General features: G+C 35.7%; 1 protein-coding gene across 2 annotated transcripts in view; it reads right to left on the reverse strand.

Annotated features, from left to right (window-relative positions):
- Positions 1-1,209: 1,209 nt before the first annotated feature.
- The window catches only part of spartin, a 56,946-nt gene continuing 41,215 nt past the window's right edge, over positions 1,210-16,940 (reverse strand). For both annotated transcript variants that reach the window (XM_081738994.1, XM_081738993.1), the window contains exons 7-9: positions 12,620-12,814; positions 10,398-10,650; positions 1,210-1,703 (exon numbers count right to left, since the gene is read on the reverse strand). In XM_081738994.1, coding sequence (XP_081595120.1) covers positions 1,475-1,703; positions 10,398-10,650; positions 12,620-12,814 — 677 coding nt within the window. In that variant the 3' untranslated portion in view covers positions 1,210-1,474. The remainder of the gene's footprint in view (positions 1,704-10,397; positions 10,651-12,619; positions 12,815-16,940) is intronic.

The following is a 16,940-nucleotide window of genomic DNA, read 5'->3' on the forward strand; positions in this document are numbered from 1 at the left end:
TGTTATAACAAGCATTTTAATTTTAGCTGAACAAATTATTGAAAACAAATCCTGAATCAACCAACTAAAAATATACAATATATGAGTTAATATTACACACACTATTGCAACAAACACATCGATCAAGAAACAGCAGCAAATAAATATAAACCTATTTTCTTTAATTTGCTACTACAAAGTTTCTTTCATAATTTGTAGTATCCTTGCATTTTGAAGTCAATCTCCATAAAAAAAAAAAAAAAAAAAAAAAAAAAAAAAAAAAAAATCCTAAGTTGGTTTCTATAAGGAGCTGCTATATATAATTTTTATCATCTCAGCAATGCAAAACTAATGTGTATTTTATGCACTATTCAAATGTATTATTTATCAATTAGTTTATGTTCCATGTTTTAACCTTACACTACTGGTTTTCAACCTTTTGGTATTTGCGGATCAGCACAAGATTTGGAAATTTTTGTGAACATGAAAGTAAATAAAACAGCTGTCTTCTTGTGATTAGTTATCCTTTTACACTTTAAATTATTTTCCACAAAAACCAGCATATACTGAAAAAATATAATGCATGTATATCATAAACATTAGATACAAACAAATGGATCTCGGATGGCAAAATAGTTTCGCGAATCACCGGTTGAGAAGCACTACTGTCTACTAACGGAGACTAGATATTCACCAAAGTGAGAAAACTCGTTATGTCATTACGTCAGAGTCCAATACTTTTGATCAAATTCACGACCAGAAGTGTTAACGCAGCACAAGACTGAAATTTTTCACTGTAAGCAGAAGTATCTTGCTGGTCATAAATAAGAACACAAATTATACAATACGGTACCCAATGAAATGTTAATTCTGAATTATGTGAATCTAATCAGATTTGTGCTTTTGTTGCTAAATTGATGTCGGGAAATTTCATGTGCTACACTTCTAAACCGAAATAAATCTTGCGTCTTATTTTTGAGACGAATGTCCATCACGAATAAGAAATCCTCAGTTATCATCATGCTTATGAACTCATATTTTCACAGTATTCACACAAAAGACCACTCAGAAAAACAAATCTTCAAAAAATAACATTTTTATATATTCAATTATTCAATACTTTAAAGAGTTAAAGTTACTTTCTTTCACTCAAAACGTATAAAATACAACCCAGACCTCCAGTACACGTGATCGATGTACCATTTCAAACTACACTTGTAAAAAAAAATATTTACTGCTACGTAATATAGATTGCATTCAGTCTTTTTTTGATATGACTGTACAGGAGCTGAAAGCAAGGTTGAGTAGATGCTTCCGTTACATACGCAGAAAAAAAAAAGAATTATTACCAAACAAAAGAATAATAAATATACACAATGTAGAAAAAGAGATTCACTGATATATAGCTGTAACTTCCGTTGCCACACGCAATCATACCATACAATTAAAAATCACTTTACATACATATGCACATCGTCCTACATGTAATAAATTATTATTGGGGCACAGACGGACCAGCGTCGCCCTCTCCGCTTCCACCACTTCGTTTGTTTTCGTCGTGCTTTTTGTTTTGATACTCCTCCACAAGAGCGAGTCCTGTGCCCTTAGCAGCCTTTTTCGCAATTCCTTTCGGTCCTAAAGATTTAATATTATGGCCTGTGGCTACAAGGTTTCCTACGGTGTACATAGCATCGCCTGTTACCTGGCCAACTGGTGTCCCGTACCTAAGAGAAACAGGTACTTTGTAAATAATCCTCTTTTCAGTATTATCCTTACACAGAAAATGATCATGCTGAGATCGTATACACAGAAGTTACGCTCTTTAAGAGAGGTACATTGACGCATTGCTGTAATATTCAGTAATTAAAAACCAACACCACAAGACATATTTTTGAGATTCCGAGGTAATCTTTTCCGTTTTATGGTAGCATAAACTTCGTGCTTTACGTGCTTTCTTTTTTCCGGATCTCGCTCTTTGTTGTATTTTGCAGTATTTTCTTGAAACATATTATAAAGTGTCTAAAAATAAATCTGCAAATTTATTTAGTTTCTTTTGACAATGTATAATGAGCCAAGCTGTAAACAACTTGGTTTGATTAGAAAATATAATAGAAATGTAAACATCATGCTCTGAATATAGGAAGCATAGCGAGTAGAAGAGAAAGTGCGAACTCTTCGTCTATTTCCCATAAGATTAGTATTGTTAGTTTGCGCGCCCTGCAGCAGAGGGCAGCGTTGTAGTTTGAGCGGTATCTTGTACGTGCTGGAAGTCCGCCGGAGAAGTGTTTTGTTGTGCTTGTTTATTTATGACTGTGTCTGGTGATTTTCTGTGACAATATTGTTTAGTGAAGTGTTTTAATGTAATTAGAGTGTGTTGTGCATACTGTTGGCTCGGCCGTAAAAATTAAAATGCCTACGTGTTTCGTTCCCGGGTGCAGATCTGGCTACGACAAGTCTGTGGGTAAGCACTTTTTTAGACCACCAAAAGACCCCTTGTTTTTTTCTAAATGGGAGAGGGCTATACCTAGAAAAGACAGAAACTTATCACACAATAGCTTTGTGTGTGACACACATTTTTCAGAGGAACTTCTGGTGAAAGTTGACACTTTCGTGGTAAATGGTGAAAAGGTTGAGATCCCTAGGCAGAGATGGAAATTAAGGACAGGTTCAATTCCACATTTATTTCCTAATCTTCCAAAATATTTCACAAAATCAAATCGCTCCCGTAAATCTCCAACCAAACGGACTAAAACCAATCCTAAATCTAAAATTCAAAGCTCAGATTCTCATGCAGACTCTTCAAAATTACGTCATATTCAAGGTCCTGTTATTGACGTAAATATTGTCAATAATGAACACAACAATTACGAGAATGCCTCTAAAACAATCTCTTTTTTAAAGAAAAAGATAAAGCATCAGCAACGCAACATACTTAGATTGCAGAATAAATTACGTGCATCTAACACAAGAGTTATTGGTCTTGAGAGGAAGCTTACTGAAATGAAATCTAACACAAAAATATCTGACAGCTTTAGTTTTCTTAGTAAAAAGCAGAAAATGGTCATTGACACAATTCTTAAAAAATGTCAGTTACAATCAAAAAAAGGAATGAGATACAATGAGGACTTTCTTTTAAACAGCCTACTTTTACACATTAAATCCCCCAAGGGATACAGACATTGTAAAAATCACGATCTTCTGCCACTTCCATCAGAGACGCACTTAAGAAAACTAGTTAAAGGTCTTAAATGCCCTTATGGTGTTAATAACCATGCTGTAAATGCCATTTCCCAATTTTTAACACAAAAAAACGACGTTGAACGTACTGGTGTTCTAATATTTGATGAGGTAAAACTGAGAGAAGAAGTTCAATTTAACTCAAATTCGTTGAAAGTTGATGGTTTTGTAGATATGGGGGGTTTCACACCTGATCAGTGTAAAAATCAATTGGCAAATCATGCGTTAGTGTTTATGTATGTTCCTTTACTGTATAATTGGGTACAACCTGTCGCTATTTACGCAAGCCGCAACGCCACACCTGGGGAAATTTTAACTAAAATTTTGATACAAGTTATAATTCAATTAGAGCAAAAGGGCGCCAGGGTCATTGCATTTACATCAGATGGCAGCCAATCCAACAAAAAAGTATGGAAGTGCCTTGGAATAAGTGGAGTTCGAAAAAATATTCGGAACTCGGTACTTCATCCAACGGACCCAAGTAGGCGTCTGTGGGCATTTTCAGACGCCGTGCATATAGTAAAATGTATAAGAAATAATTTTCACGCCAAGAATGAAGTTTCTTACAAGGATAGTATAGTTAGCTACCAATTTTATCGACGGTTATATGAAGTCGACACGTCCTCTGGATTTCATGGTATGAGAGTTTGTCCAAATCTTACCCAGACCCATATAAACCCAAATTGTTTCCAGAAAATGAACGTTAAGCTCGCCTTTCAACTCTTTAGTAAATCAGTTGCTGACGGAATGAAATTCTTCAGGGACTTACACTTCGAAGGGTTTGAAGACAGTGAGAGAACCGAAAATTTTACCAGAGATATGAATTCCCTTATAGATGCTTTAAATTCATCGACACCTTTAACGGCACTATACAAAGAATCGGACAGACATGAGACACTGAAGAACTGGAAGACCATCCTCAACAATTATGACAACACTTTTGCATCTGAAAGAACTTTGCAGTCTTTAAGAGTTACTGTGCAGAGCACTTTGGAAGTGGCAGAATATCTATGGAGTATTGGTCTCAAGTACATATTGACAGTAAAGTTCAATCAAGACCCTTTAGAAAGACATTTTGGTATCCTACGCTCTTTGAGTTGCGATGACCACCCATCTACAATAGACTTTCTCCATTTACACATGTTGCAATCAATATATGTGCCCTCCAAAATTGCCCTGTCGTCCGGAGGAAATTGTGAATATAAATCAGAGTCTCCACTAACATCACTCGTCAATCAAATGCGCTCATTAGCAAGGGCATCTGCGACACACAACAGAAATCTTAAAGAAAGCGTGCAAAATAAAATTAGGGACACAATGGTCATTGGTGAACCATTCATACCTGATTGGGAAAAGAATGTGCCCGATATGAGTGAGAAAGATGTCGCCAAAGAGTGTTTGACTTATCACTTGGGTGGATATATCGTGCGTAATACTGAGAAGATAACAAATTGTGAATCATGCTCCTCATTACTTCGTGGGACTTCCTCAGATTATTCGCTGATTTCAAAGTTAACGTCAATTAAAGATTACGGTTCCATCAAGGACAAAGTTTGTCTAGCCTATCCATCTAAAGCTGTGCATAGAGTGCTATCTCAAGTGGAAAAAGTTATTGGAGAAAAGTTATCAAGTGAGAAAAGCTTTTGGAGTGACCTGTTTTTTGACAGCTTAGACAGTGTAAGTGAATTGAATGTGGATCCTGAAATTGGGTGTTGTAAGGAACACATATTGGATATTGTACCGAAACTAATTGTGCATTACATGAAATGTCGATTTTTTTTCCGCACAAAGGAAATCAGAAAAGAAATGTTATCCTCCAAGACAGTGAAGTCAACCCGAAAAATCGCAAAACTGGCTGACTACTAAGTTAATCACTGTTGGTGAGTACATTTCATTTTATGCTACAGTAATTTAAATAGTACATTACTAATATTGTATTCGATAATTTTTATATTTATGTTAAACGGTATTGTTATCGACAAAAATTTCGATAATTTCGTTTTTACTCGGAAAGAAGCGAGAAGGGAAAAGGTCGACGTTTCAAAGAACACGGGTAATGAATTTATCACACTAAAGTTTACGAATTACTTTTCCAGGATAAATTAATAAACTTTTTGTTTAAGACTCTACAATTAGTATTGAATTTCTAAACGGTAACAGAGAAAATATAACATTGATTTGTTTCGTAAGATTGCTGCAATCCAGCTGTTAAAAACGTAAACGGGGTGACAAAACTAATTCTCTCTTGTAATCTTGTCCGTCACAACTGCTCGCACTGCCATCTGTGCGGTAGAACACATGTACTACCTAGAGTGATCTCACTTTCTCTTCTACTCGCTGTGTAGGAAGTATTACTACTCAAAAATAGTTACAACGTATAAGTTTCAATAAACAAAACTCAAATGAAATCTTTGAGTTCTACGTGACACGCTTATGCCGGCTATGCTAACGGAGACGGTGATGAGAAATGAATGAAAATAGTGGAATGAAAAAGTGGGAGGAAACGGGAGAACCCCGAAGAAACCCACGCACATGATGTTTGTCCACCACAAAGTTTACTTGGTGCGAGCTGGGATCGAGCCAGGGACCCTATGCACCAGAGGTGAATGTTCTACCACTGAGCCACCGCGGCCCCCTTCAATAAACAAAAAACCTTAATTAAACATACGTAGTAACAAAACACTTAAGAAAGCTTAGTAAATATTAAACATTAGTAAGTTAAGATATGAGAGTGAAGTCGAAAAAAATACAACTTGAACTAAAAGTTTTTTCGTAAACATCACAGTATTATGCACCGAGGTTAATGGATACCGTGATACGATGAATGATAATAGTGGCCCGAGAAAGCCCACGCACATGGTGTTTGTCCACCACAAAACCCACTTGGCGGGAGCTGGGATCGAACCTGGGACCTCATGCGCCAAAGGTGAGAGCTCTATCGCTGAGCCACCACGCCTCAAACTACAGGTTATCGTAAAAATACCTTATATTACCTTTGATATGTTAAAGTAACAGTTAAACCTCGTACCATTATAATTTAAAAAGCTAGTCCACTTTTAATTAATTTAAATCCTGCATAGCTGTAAAGTATTGTCTGCGTTTCTTAAGTAAGCGTAAATTATTTATTTTATGACTAAACACCCACTCTGCCGTGTCGTGACAAAACGCTGTAACTTTGGCGAAGAAGTTTTGCGAAAATGAGCCTTAAAGTTTTCATCCGAAAATGTGATTTGTATCGTATAGAACCAGTGTATCATGACTTTGGAAACACGTGGTCACATGTAATGTTACGTAAATGCATGTTGTGTGATTAACTTTGGTGAAAATTGATTGGTTGACCATTATTGCCTAGTTACACTGGTTCTACACGATACAGATCACATTTTCGGATGAAAACTTTAAGGCTCATTTTCGCAAAACTTTTTCGCCAAAGTTACATCGTTTTGTCACGACACGGCAGCACTACAAGAAGGTATTCGGTATTTAATATATAAAAAGAGAGAGAGGGGGAAAGGAGAAATGTGATAATATCCTCTTTGGTAGGAATGCAGCTTATAAGTATACAATCTTATTAAGATGCGGAGACATCACCCAAAAGAAGGTGAATTCAATATGACGTCTATAATCCAAAATCGCGTCTCACACAGAGATTTTCATTTCACTTTTTTAAAATATATCATACATGAGATTGTTTGGTATTGGTATTGTTTGGTGTTTGGTATCTTAGTTGTAAGTTGATTACCGTGGTAATTTCTGGTGGTCAAGATTTACCACCTTATTCCGAGTTTTCGACCTAAAAGTGGGAAATTTCTCTCATTGGGTTTAAGTTTATAATATAAAGGACTACATATCTGAAATATAAATGCCTGGATCTATAGAGACTTTATGCAATTTGATGGTGGATCTTATCAACGATCCTTTCTTATGGCTGAGAAGAGCATGAACAAACAATATTACACTTCTGTAAGTTCAATACTATCAGAGCTATTTACAAACTTAGATCTAACCCACTCATAGATACATAGTCCGAAGAACGTGGTAGTTCCGACCATGAAAATTAAGAAGTCGAAGCAAACAGCAACTTTGAATCATAATGCCTGACAAGGTAATTTAAGTAATTTCGAACATGTATCCTGTAATAATTATGACAGAATCAATGTATATCTAATGACTGCAATAATTCACTAATTTACCAGCATGTGTTCGAAAAATTAGTCACTGCTGTAATAGCACAGAAGTTGTTTCTCATTTGGTAACGATAATAATTTTAAATACTGCAAGCTGGAGGAAGGAGGGGAGTTATGCTGTTTTCTTTTTCCAAAGTGAGAATGTTATTTCTGTAACAACTCTTATATCTATTTGGTCTAGGAATTAATTCATGCGGTTGGTACGCACACATTGAAGCTGTAGTACAAACACAAAATACATAAATACCTTAAGAAAAATATTGTCCATCGCTAGCCACCACTTTCGCCCATCTGTCAGGCAATGTACGGATTCCGTGGCGAAAGAAGTCCTCATCCTTGGAAGCGATCCAGTCAGAGACCCATGTTTCGATATCTTCTGAAGAAGTAAACCGCTGTCCAATCAAATCGTTGTTCATGCAATCGAACAAGTAGTAGTCCGAAGGAGCAACGTCTGGTGAATACGGCGGGTGGGGTAAAACTTCCCATCCGACATTTTCTAAATAGGTTTTGACCGGTTTTGCGACATGTGGGCGAGCGTTATCATGTTGAACAATAAGTTTATCATGTCTGTTCTCCCATTCTGGTCGTGTTCTGGCCAGAGCTTGCTTCAAACGCATTAATTGTCGTCGATAACGTTCTCCATTCATAGTTTCACCCGGTTGCAGCAGCTCATAGTACACCACACCTTTCATATCCCACCATATGCACAGCATAACCTTTGCACAGTGAATATCTCGTTTTGGTTGTGATGGACCTGGTTCACCTGGTTTCACCCAGGCCTTTTTTCGTTTAGGGTTCTCGTAATGGATCCACTTCTCATCACCCGTAATAATTCGATGCAGAAACCCCTTTCTGCTCTGTCGTTGAAGCAGCAATTCGCAAATGGTTTTTCGTCTTTCAACGTCTCTGTCTTTCAATTCATGTGGAACCCAATGTGACATCTTTTGAATCATTCCCATGGCTTTCAAGCGTTTGGAGACTGTTGTTTGATCAACGCCTAATGCTGCTGCAAGTTGTTCCTGCGTTTGACACGAATCCTGCTCGAGCAATGCTGTCAATTCTTCGTCTTGAAATTTTTTTGGCTGTCCAGCTCGCTCTTGGTCTGCCAAGCCGAAATCACCACTTCTAAACCGTGCAAACCACTTCTGACACGTTCGCTCAGCTAGAGCATGGTCACCATACACTTCCACCAAAATACGATGACTTTCAGTCGCACTTTTCTGCATGTTAAAGTAATGGAGCAGGACACCCCGCAAAAACACTTTATCAGGCACAAATTGCACCATGTTCACTTAACTACAAACTGGTGTTGTTGACGCTTTAATCCACTGCCCTATACTACGAACGATACGCGATGACAGGGGTTTGCAACACATGTGTGGATACACGGAACTGTGGGACGCTCCGTTCATTCCGCCATCTCTTGTCCACCCGCACGAATTAATTCCTAGACCAAATACCTACTCAATTTGAAATAACGGTTACATGATTACAAAGAGTATGGCCAAAATCGACGTTCTACAAAATCGCCAGAAATATTCTATTTTGGTTTTTATATAAGAAAATAATCGGAAACTAATATCACAAAATATCAAAATCAATTCGTACTCTAAAAATAATTTCAATAGAAACTTGAACTGTCATTTACAATTAAGCAATAACACTAGCCTGCGATGGTTCTGTTTTTCAACATTTGATGATAAATTCCTATGTATCTTGGTGCGCTTAATCCAAAAAGGACCTTAGTTTGTTTCCATCACGTCACACTTGTTTGCAAATGACATATATAATATATGTCGAAATACACAATATGCAAATGTAATATATGTCGAAAAATATCAGAAATGGGACATAATGACACAGTCAGTTTCTTATATAAAACACGTGGTATTGTGTGGCTTAGAAATAGAAGAAAATATAATAGAAAAGAAATACTTACGAGTTTAGTCATTGTATTGGTCTCTTTAGACCAGTAATGCTGTTTTTCTGGCTTTTCCGCGCGTGTTCTTTTCTGGGTTCATTTCGGTGTAACATCCAGCAATAGTCAGCCATCATTGTTGTATTCCGTCGTCCTTGGTAACGCTTTTCCATTTCTTGGATGTCCTAATGGAAACTCTCATCCATCTCTTCACTAACAGCATCCAGATTCTCGTGGAAGCAGTCCAAATGGGAATTAGGAAATGAATCTTCAAACTCATGGAAGCCTAACTTTTCGTATTTCAGCAGCATAGTATCAATGATAGACTTGAAATTCGGATACTTCTTGTTGCTCAATAACTTGGTTACTTCGTCTTTAAAGTGGACCCAGGTTTCTTTTTCTGCAACCAAAACACACGGGATACACTTGTCACACGAATGTTGTTATTTGTCCTTTTTCCTTGCCAGCATGAACTCGCCACAAATATAACAAAAGGAATCTGCAGACGTTTTACAGCATCTTTACACCATGTCGAACACTGTATGTTTGCTGTTCCGATGACACACACACATACTGTGGTTCGCGGAGGATACGTACGAACGGTTGCACCAGCACTAACAGTTGCAGTGCACACCACGTTTAATGACGCGAGTGTTGCCACCTGTCGGTTGATGCTGCCAACGTTTTGTTTTCACGCAAACGTGGCAGCATTTCCTATGTCCTGAGATCTGTCTGTACGTCTCATATCTGTGATGTTCTCAGACATATAACTCATTCTGACACATTGCGATTTGCAAACAATTCTGACGTGATGGACTGAAACTAGTGTCATTTTTGGATTCAGCGCACCAAACTACATAGAAATTCATCATCCAATGTTGAAAAACATGACATAACCGAAATAATGCAGGCCTGTGTAATTTGACGAAAACTCGAATTTACTATACTTCCAGTATACGCTCACATTAATTTGAAGAGTAAAAATAAATTATTTCTATATATGAGATGAGGGATACCACAAAAATAAATAAATAAAATAAAAAATAAAATAAAACTTGGAATGCAGTTGTACTTACTTGTATTCAACAACTTGAACTGTATTGTCTGCTAAATTTTTAGCTAAGATAGCTGCAGATTTTTCTAATCCAGTGTAGACTGTTCCAAAGCCTTGAAAAGCGCCAGCTGCCACCTCCAATACACCGCTCATCTTCTCCGAAGCTTCTTGCTCACTTATCTTACAAGTTTTCGTTAGAAGTCGAGTGCCTTGTTTCTGAATATGTGGCGCAACATATCGGCCTAGAGACAATGTTGCTGCACCAATTTTTGATGCTAAGAAAGAAGATGCAATAAAAACAATCATATATTATATCAACGAATAAAAATATCCAATTTTCTTATACGCTAACTGACAGTGAAACTATTTTCACAGGAAAGTGACTAAGACCAGAGCAAACTTATAGCATAAGTAAAACCACTTTTTGTGTAACACGAATAAAATTAATAGAATCAATAATTGAAGACTCACTGCAGAAAACACTGTGTAAGTGCAAAAAACAATAGTTATTGTAACACTAGAGACAAAAAGACAGTAAATTGTGCTCAAGCGTCACAAAATAGAAAATACTATTGCTTACAAATGCAACCTAGCATATAACGAAGTGAAGCTATGTATGAAAATCTAACTAAGGCATAAACGTATTGAAAAAATAAAAAACGTGAAACAATTTCAAGGTGACACTTACAATGTTTTCTACAGCGAGTCTTGGCAGGCACTACTTACATACATCAACAGTCAGCTCATCCGACAATGTACAAGGTCAATATTTGGAAGAACTTCTTTCGCAGAGCATTATTAATTTGTGACCGTCAAAAAGATCTCAATGAAGAAATACAGTTTTTATATAAAATAGGACAAGAAAACGGTTGTAAGCTGTGTATTTTACAAAAATGGTTTAATCAAACACGTAGATCGCTGCAAGTCCCCAAACTGGTAACTTCCAAAGAAGCAAAAACTTAATTGAAATTCCTTATTTTCCACAACTTTCAACAAAAATTCAACGTATTCTTGCAAAGCATAACATATCTGCTTCAAGTATTCCCCCCAAAAGTTTACAAAAACATATCACTCGATTTAAAAGCTATTTTGTCGATCCATTAAATAAGGCAGGTATTCATCGCGTCCATTGCAAATGTGATTCCTCATACATTGGCCAAACTAAACGTAATATTAACACGCGTGTGAAGGAACATGTTAGACAATCAAAAAAGTCACAAGAAGGCATGTCGGGTTTAGAGCTTCATCTAAAACAACATTCACATAATATAAAACAGGTTAAGGTAATAGGTGCAGCAATATATATATATATATATATATATATATATATATATATATATATATATATATATATATATAAGGGAAATTAAAGAATCGTTCTTTATTCATAAATACAAACCTGCATTGAACCTTAATACTGGCAACATTGATCGAACTTGGGTACCTACCTTTGATGCATACTTTGGATCTGGCAATAGTGGCCTAATATAGACACCGCATTCTTTTTATTCAGTTCATTCTTTTATTCACTCTGCTCTGTTCATCTCAGGATCTTTTTTGTACGTTACTTTTATATAGTGGTATGTATTCCTGGTTTTACTCATTTTATCTCCTTTCCGTTTTAATCCTTTTTACCTTGCCACTGAGGAAGGAACCAGCTGAGAGTTCCAAAACGTCAAAATCTTTAAATTGTTCAAGGGAGGAGTCATTGGTAAGTAGTCAATTTTTTGTTAATGAGAAAACAAAGTTTATCACAATCCGTATAAGTGTCTGACAATTTACTCACTTCGTTCAATGAATATTAAAAAAAAAAAAAAAAGAAAAAAAGAAAAAGAAAAGGAAAAGAAAAAAAAGAAAAAAATAGTAGAAATGTAAAATACGCAATTCAGTTGCTGCCAGAAGATTATGACCGATTACCTTTTGAACTATTGCTGGTGATTATTCAGAAATATCTGACCTCAGGAAACACGGAAAAGTTTTAAAAATACAACAAATATTTACCTGTAAATTCTAAAACGTTCACAACAGAAGTAAAATAACATTCTGTGAAAAAAAAGTATCTATTCTAAGGAATAATAAAGTGTTGATTTACCAAAATGTACCGAAACTATATACTTCAGTATTTGAAAGGCCTTTCAATCGTAGCAGAGAAAAAGTTAGGTGTACAGAGACGAATTCCGATTATGGTTGGGCACATCCTTCTGGAACTTTCAAAGTGAATAAAAATACTAGATATTTACTTACCAAGAAAGCTGGTAACTTGCACAGCTTTGCCGGAAACATTCCTTGCTACCTGCATACTTTTCTGCACGTTCGTTGGTACAGGACGTGGATTAGACTCAGGCGTTAACTTATTCATTAATTTTGGTGTGTTATAGTTCATAAATTCACTTGCTTTCTCAGCTCCTTTTACCAAACCCCGAGATATTTTTTCAGCTCCTACAGAACAGAATAATATATATATTGATTACGGTCTAAAGAATATAGGAAAATGGTATGTTTTCAATTAGAAGAACCTTTAAATATAACTCTTATTTAAACAGTAATCCTGTGTTTATACAAAGTAAAAATTATTCCAACAATACGAAATATAAAAATAATACTGCATGCTGTCAAGCAAATGTTACATACATAAGGCACATCTGTTAAATTCTGGAAGAAAACTTCCACCATTTTTACAGATTATTTAAACGGAATATATACTAAGAAGTCGAAAACCTTGGGAATGGTCCAAAGACTAGAAAAGAATTAAAAATAAACAAGAACAGACACACAAACAAATTAATGAATTAAATTATATAAATAAATAAATAACTAGGATATACTAACGTGTTGAGTGACACCTAGTATGAAAGCTCTTTTGATGTTTACATATTTAGGTACGAAGCTCAAACAATTCAGCAATTTAAAAGGCGAAGTTCAAAATATGGCTCTCGAAGTTCAAAAAAGTGGTTCTCGAAAAGTGCTAATATTTCCAATAGATTAAAAAAAATTACTGATGTCTTTCGATCTCTGCAATATCCGTCTTATGAGACTAGTTTCCACTTTTGTTATTATTTGCATAACAAGTTAAAATATTTATACGATCTAATTGTGACCTTTTAGATTTTAGATCAATGATTTTTTAGGTCTTAGATAACCAAACATGTTTTACTTCTTATTGTACTTTGTTCATACAAACTCCCTTACGCTAATACTCGAAGGTATAATACAACGCAGCAATTTTTATTCTCTTTTAACACGATTGTACTTTGTCGCAAAATATCTCGAGTACTACTGACGCTAGGTTAACTCAATACAAAACTGTATATCACGGGTAGCTAACCTTGTTAGATTTGAAGACTACTTTTCATTTCAGAAATAACCGGCTATCTAATATCTGTTCAGAATCCCATTAAACAACAATGATCGATACAAACAGTATGACATTTCTCAGTTGCTACATACAGTGAAATCTGTTTGTGTTGGCCACCGTCGGTTCCATTGAAAAGTGGCCAACTTACAGAAAATAAGCATGATTGGTGCATTTTTAGAATAGGATTTCTAGTATTACTTGATTGTAAAATTTTTATAAGCAATGGCACGACAGCTACTTTTAAACTGAACTGATTAAACAGTGAAATATTTTCTGTAGATACTTTACGAAAAATAGCGAATTAGTCATTAATAACCAATTTATTCACAGTGGTTCATTCTAAACGTATTTCTCTTACACTTTTTGGCACATATGTACATTCTAATTTAGTAATTAACTGCCCCTTATTAATGAGCTACAAATCATTCCCTCGCAGCTAAAGATGTTTTGAGAAAATCTTAAGGGAATTCACATCTCAAAACCTCCGCTACCTTTCGACACGGCGTCAGGTGCCAATAGTTTACAACTGATATGGTTGGTTAGCTTTAACCTTGAGAATTTTCTGGAATTACTAAAGCTCCATACTGATGAAAGGAGCCGATATAACTAGTGGTTTACCAAAACAGACAAGGTAAACAAATACGTACAACCATTTCCTGAATTCCTGTACGTGCTTTTTCTTATTCACATATTCCTTCACCTCCCTTTGTCAGGGTAGTGTTCTGGCTATTGACCTCCAAGAACAAATCGTAGGAATCCATGATTTTTTGTTTCCAGTCACAAATACAGAACATCTGCCTTTCATATGAGAATAAGAGAGTTAAGAAAATTAACAAAACGGTATTTGCGTGCCCAAGATACGCTGGTAAATTTATCATTACCATCATAGGGTAAACATTGCTTCAACGCGGCCAACTTCCAAGATACACAGGTGGCCAACTTACACAGCAATAAATAACGAATGTTTTATGGGAAAATGCAGGTTCAAGACGAACCAGGCCAAGATGAGCAGGTCGTTAAATTGACAGGGTTTTAGTGTATCAGTTGGCTACCCGTGCCATATATCAAGGTGAAAGCTATACTGCTTTATCAAAATACTACAAGTAATATTATTACAGAGAGAGACGCAAAAAATAAACTGTTTGCAAAGGATAAACTGATAAGGATTTCACAAATCGTATAGAAATATCCTAGGCGATCTCAAAGAATTAAATTTTGGAGAAAGCAAGTTGACTGACTGCAATACCAACTGCCGTGTCGAATTATCTTGCTATGAAATTAATTTTTAACATTTCTCAGACGGAAATATCTCCGATGTGCAGCTATTTCGAGCCTACATTTACTAACGTTACTTTTTATTTTGGAAAGAACACTACTTTCGTTTCTAATTTTCTATCCATCGTTTCTTCACATTCTACGTCACAAAGAAAAAAGAAGAACGAACACAAAAAGGCAAAGCTCCTTTAATCTTCCAGGTAATTGGGATTAAAGGAAACAAAGACATACCCTCTGTCTCTCTAAGGGCTTTTTGCAAAGCTATATATCAAAGTAAATGCTAGTAGAGAATTTCCAAATGCTAGTGTGTATTAGTTCTATTTTTAAAAGTAAGATTTTAACTCTCATCTGAGATTCCTTCTCATACGCCGATAACTACACACAGGCTCTATTTATATATATTGTGCACCCCTGTGCTCTAAATAATTTGCCGCCCCCTCCCTCCCCGCACAAACTTATGTCTCAAACAAGGAAACAAGTCTTGATTTTGCAAACATATTAGCTCTTGTTGAGTAGTAGTTTAGGTATTACATGTTACAAAAGTTACAACGTAATTTTAAAGAGCCTACTTCTCTCAATGATGATTATGGTATGGTGATAGATAAACCATACTAGATATAAATATGAAATTTTAATGTTTTAAAGCTCTCAGAGAAATGATTCAAATAACCTGTTCCAAATCCCTAGGTCACACTTGAGTCGAGACATAGGGGTGCAAAGTCCCCATAAGAATAACATGGGGGCATTTTAAAAATCGAAAATGACCAATATTAGAGTTGAGTTCATAGTTTATGGGGTCACTGAGATGAATAGTAATAGTTTTAATTTAATTTAACTTCAAGGTCATACTCCACTCCCCAGGGAGGGAGCGAGATATTAAAAGTAACTGAAAACGACAAATATTAGTGTTGAATTCATAGTTTTCGAGGTCGCTGAGTTTAACGGCATCAGTTTTCATGATGTTCAAGTTTATCTTCACCCCTTTGGGTGGGAGTGGGAGAGGACGCCTTTCTAAAAATAATCAGATAGCTAGCTAATTAGTTAGTAACTATTGTAATTACAGCGAACTAAACACATTAACATATTTTCTCGCGTTTGCACAGATTCTGCGGGTTGCTAGTTTTAAATATTACTTTATTGTAAATCTTTAAAAAAAAGATCTAAAATTTTGCCACCCTGTGCACGGGCACAGAATAGAACTTACCTAAATACGGGCCTGACTACACATATTCATCGCTTTTTTTTTTTTTTTTTTTTTGGCAATACCCAACGATATACAGTAAAGGGCCTTTTTTCCTAAAGTTTAGAAAAAAGTACGGTTTGTTGCTTCTTTTCATGTTGTTTCTATGAAATGAATCTATCAATTTAATTCTACTAGAAAACATTAACGACAGTATACCATATGTATGCATATAAGAGGTAATACGATCACCTGCTAAATTCTTCCACTTGTTTTAGACTTTGATGTTGCCACTAAAACTCCGCCTAAAGGCAAGAGAAGCAATTCGTAGTTTCCGTCAGCTTCTTCACGAAAATAAAGTCTCGGACATACGTATATTTCCTTTAGAGTTTGGGCACAACTGCATTCTTCCAGTGAATTTTAGATTAATCTTATAGTAACTTCATGTGTGTGATCTCTCCTTGCAGAGATAACTTACCGTCTATTGTTCATCAGGACTGTTCAATAACTTTTTACACAGTTTAACACTACAAAAATTTGGATTAACAGATGCTCCAAGATAGTCGTTCTGCACACAGCAAAAATTAGGTGTTAAAATAATCACCTTTCACCTTTCGGGCATATCAGGAAAAACTAGTAACTATTAGTGAGAATTTGCATTAGTTTTTATTGTTTGCTATGAGCAAAGCTTCATGCAGTATACTTGGTATATGTTTTCTGTAATCGGTCACAAAAATAATTTTGTAAACCTATGA

Source organism: Thermobia domestica, chromosome 14, assembly GCF_964235325.1.
Source record: "Thermobia domestica chromosome 14, izTheDome1.hap1.1, whole genome shotgun sequence".
Classification (NCBI taxonomy): domain Eukaryota; kingdom Metazoa; phylum Arthropoda; class Insecta; order Zygentoma; family Lepismatidae; genus Thermobia; species Thermobia domestica.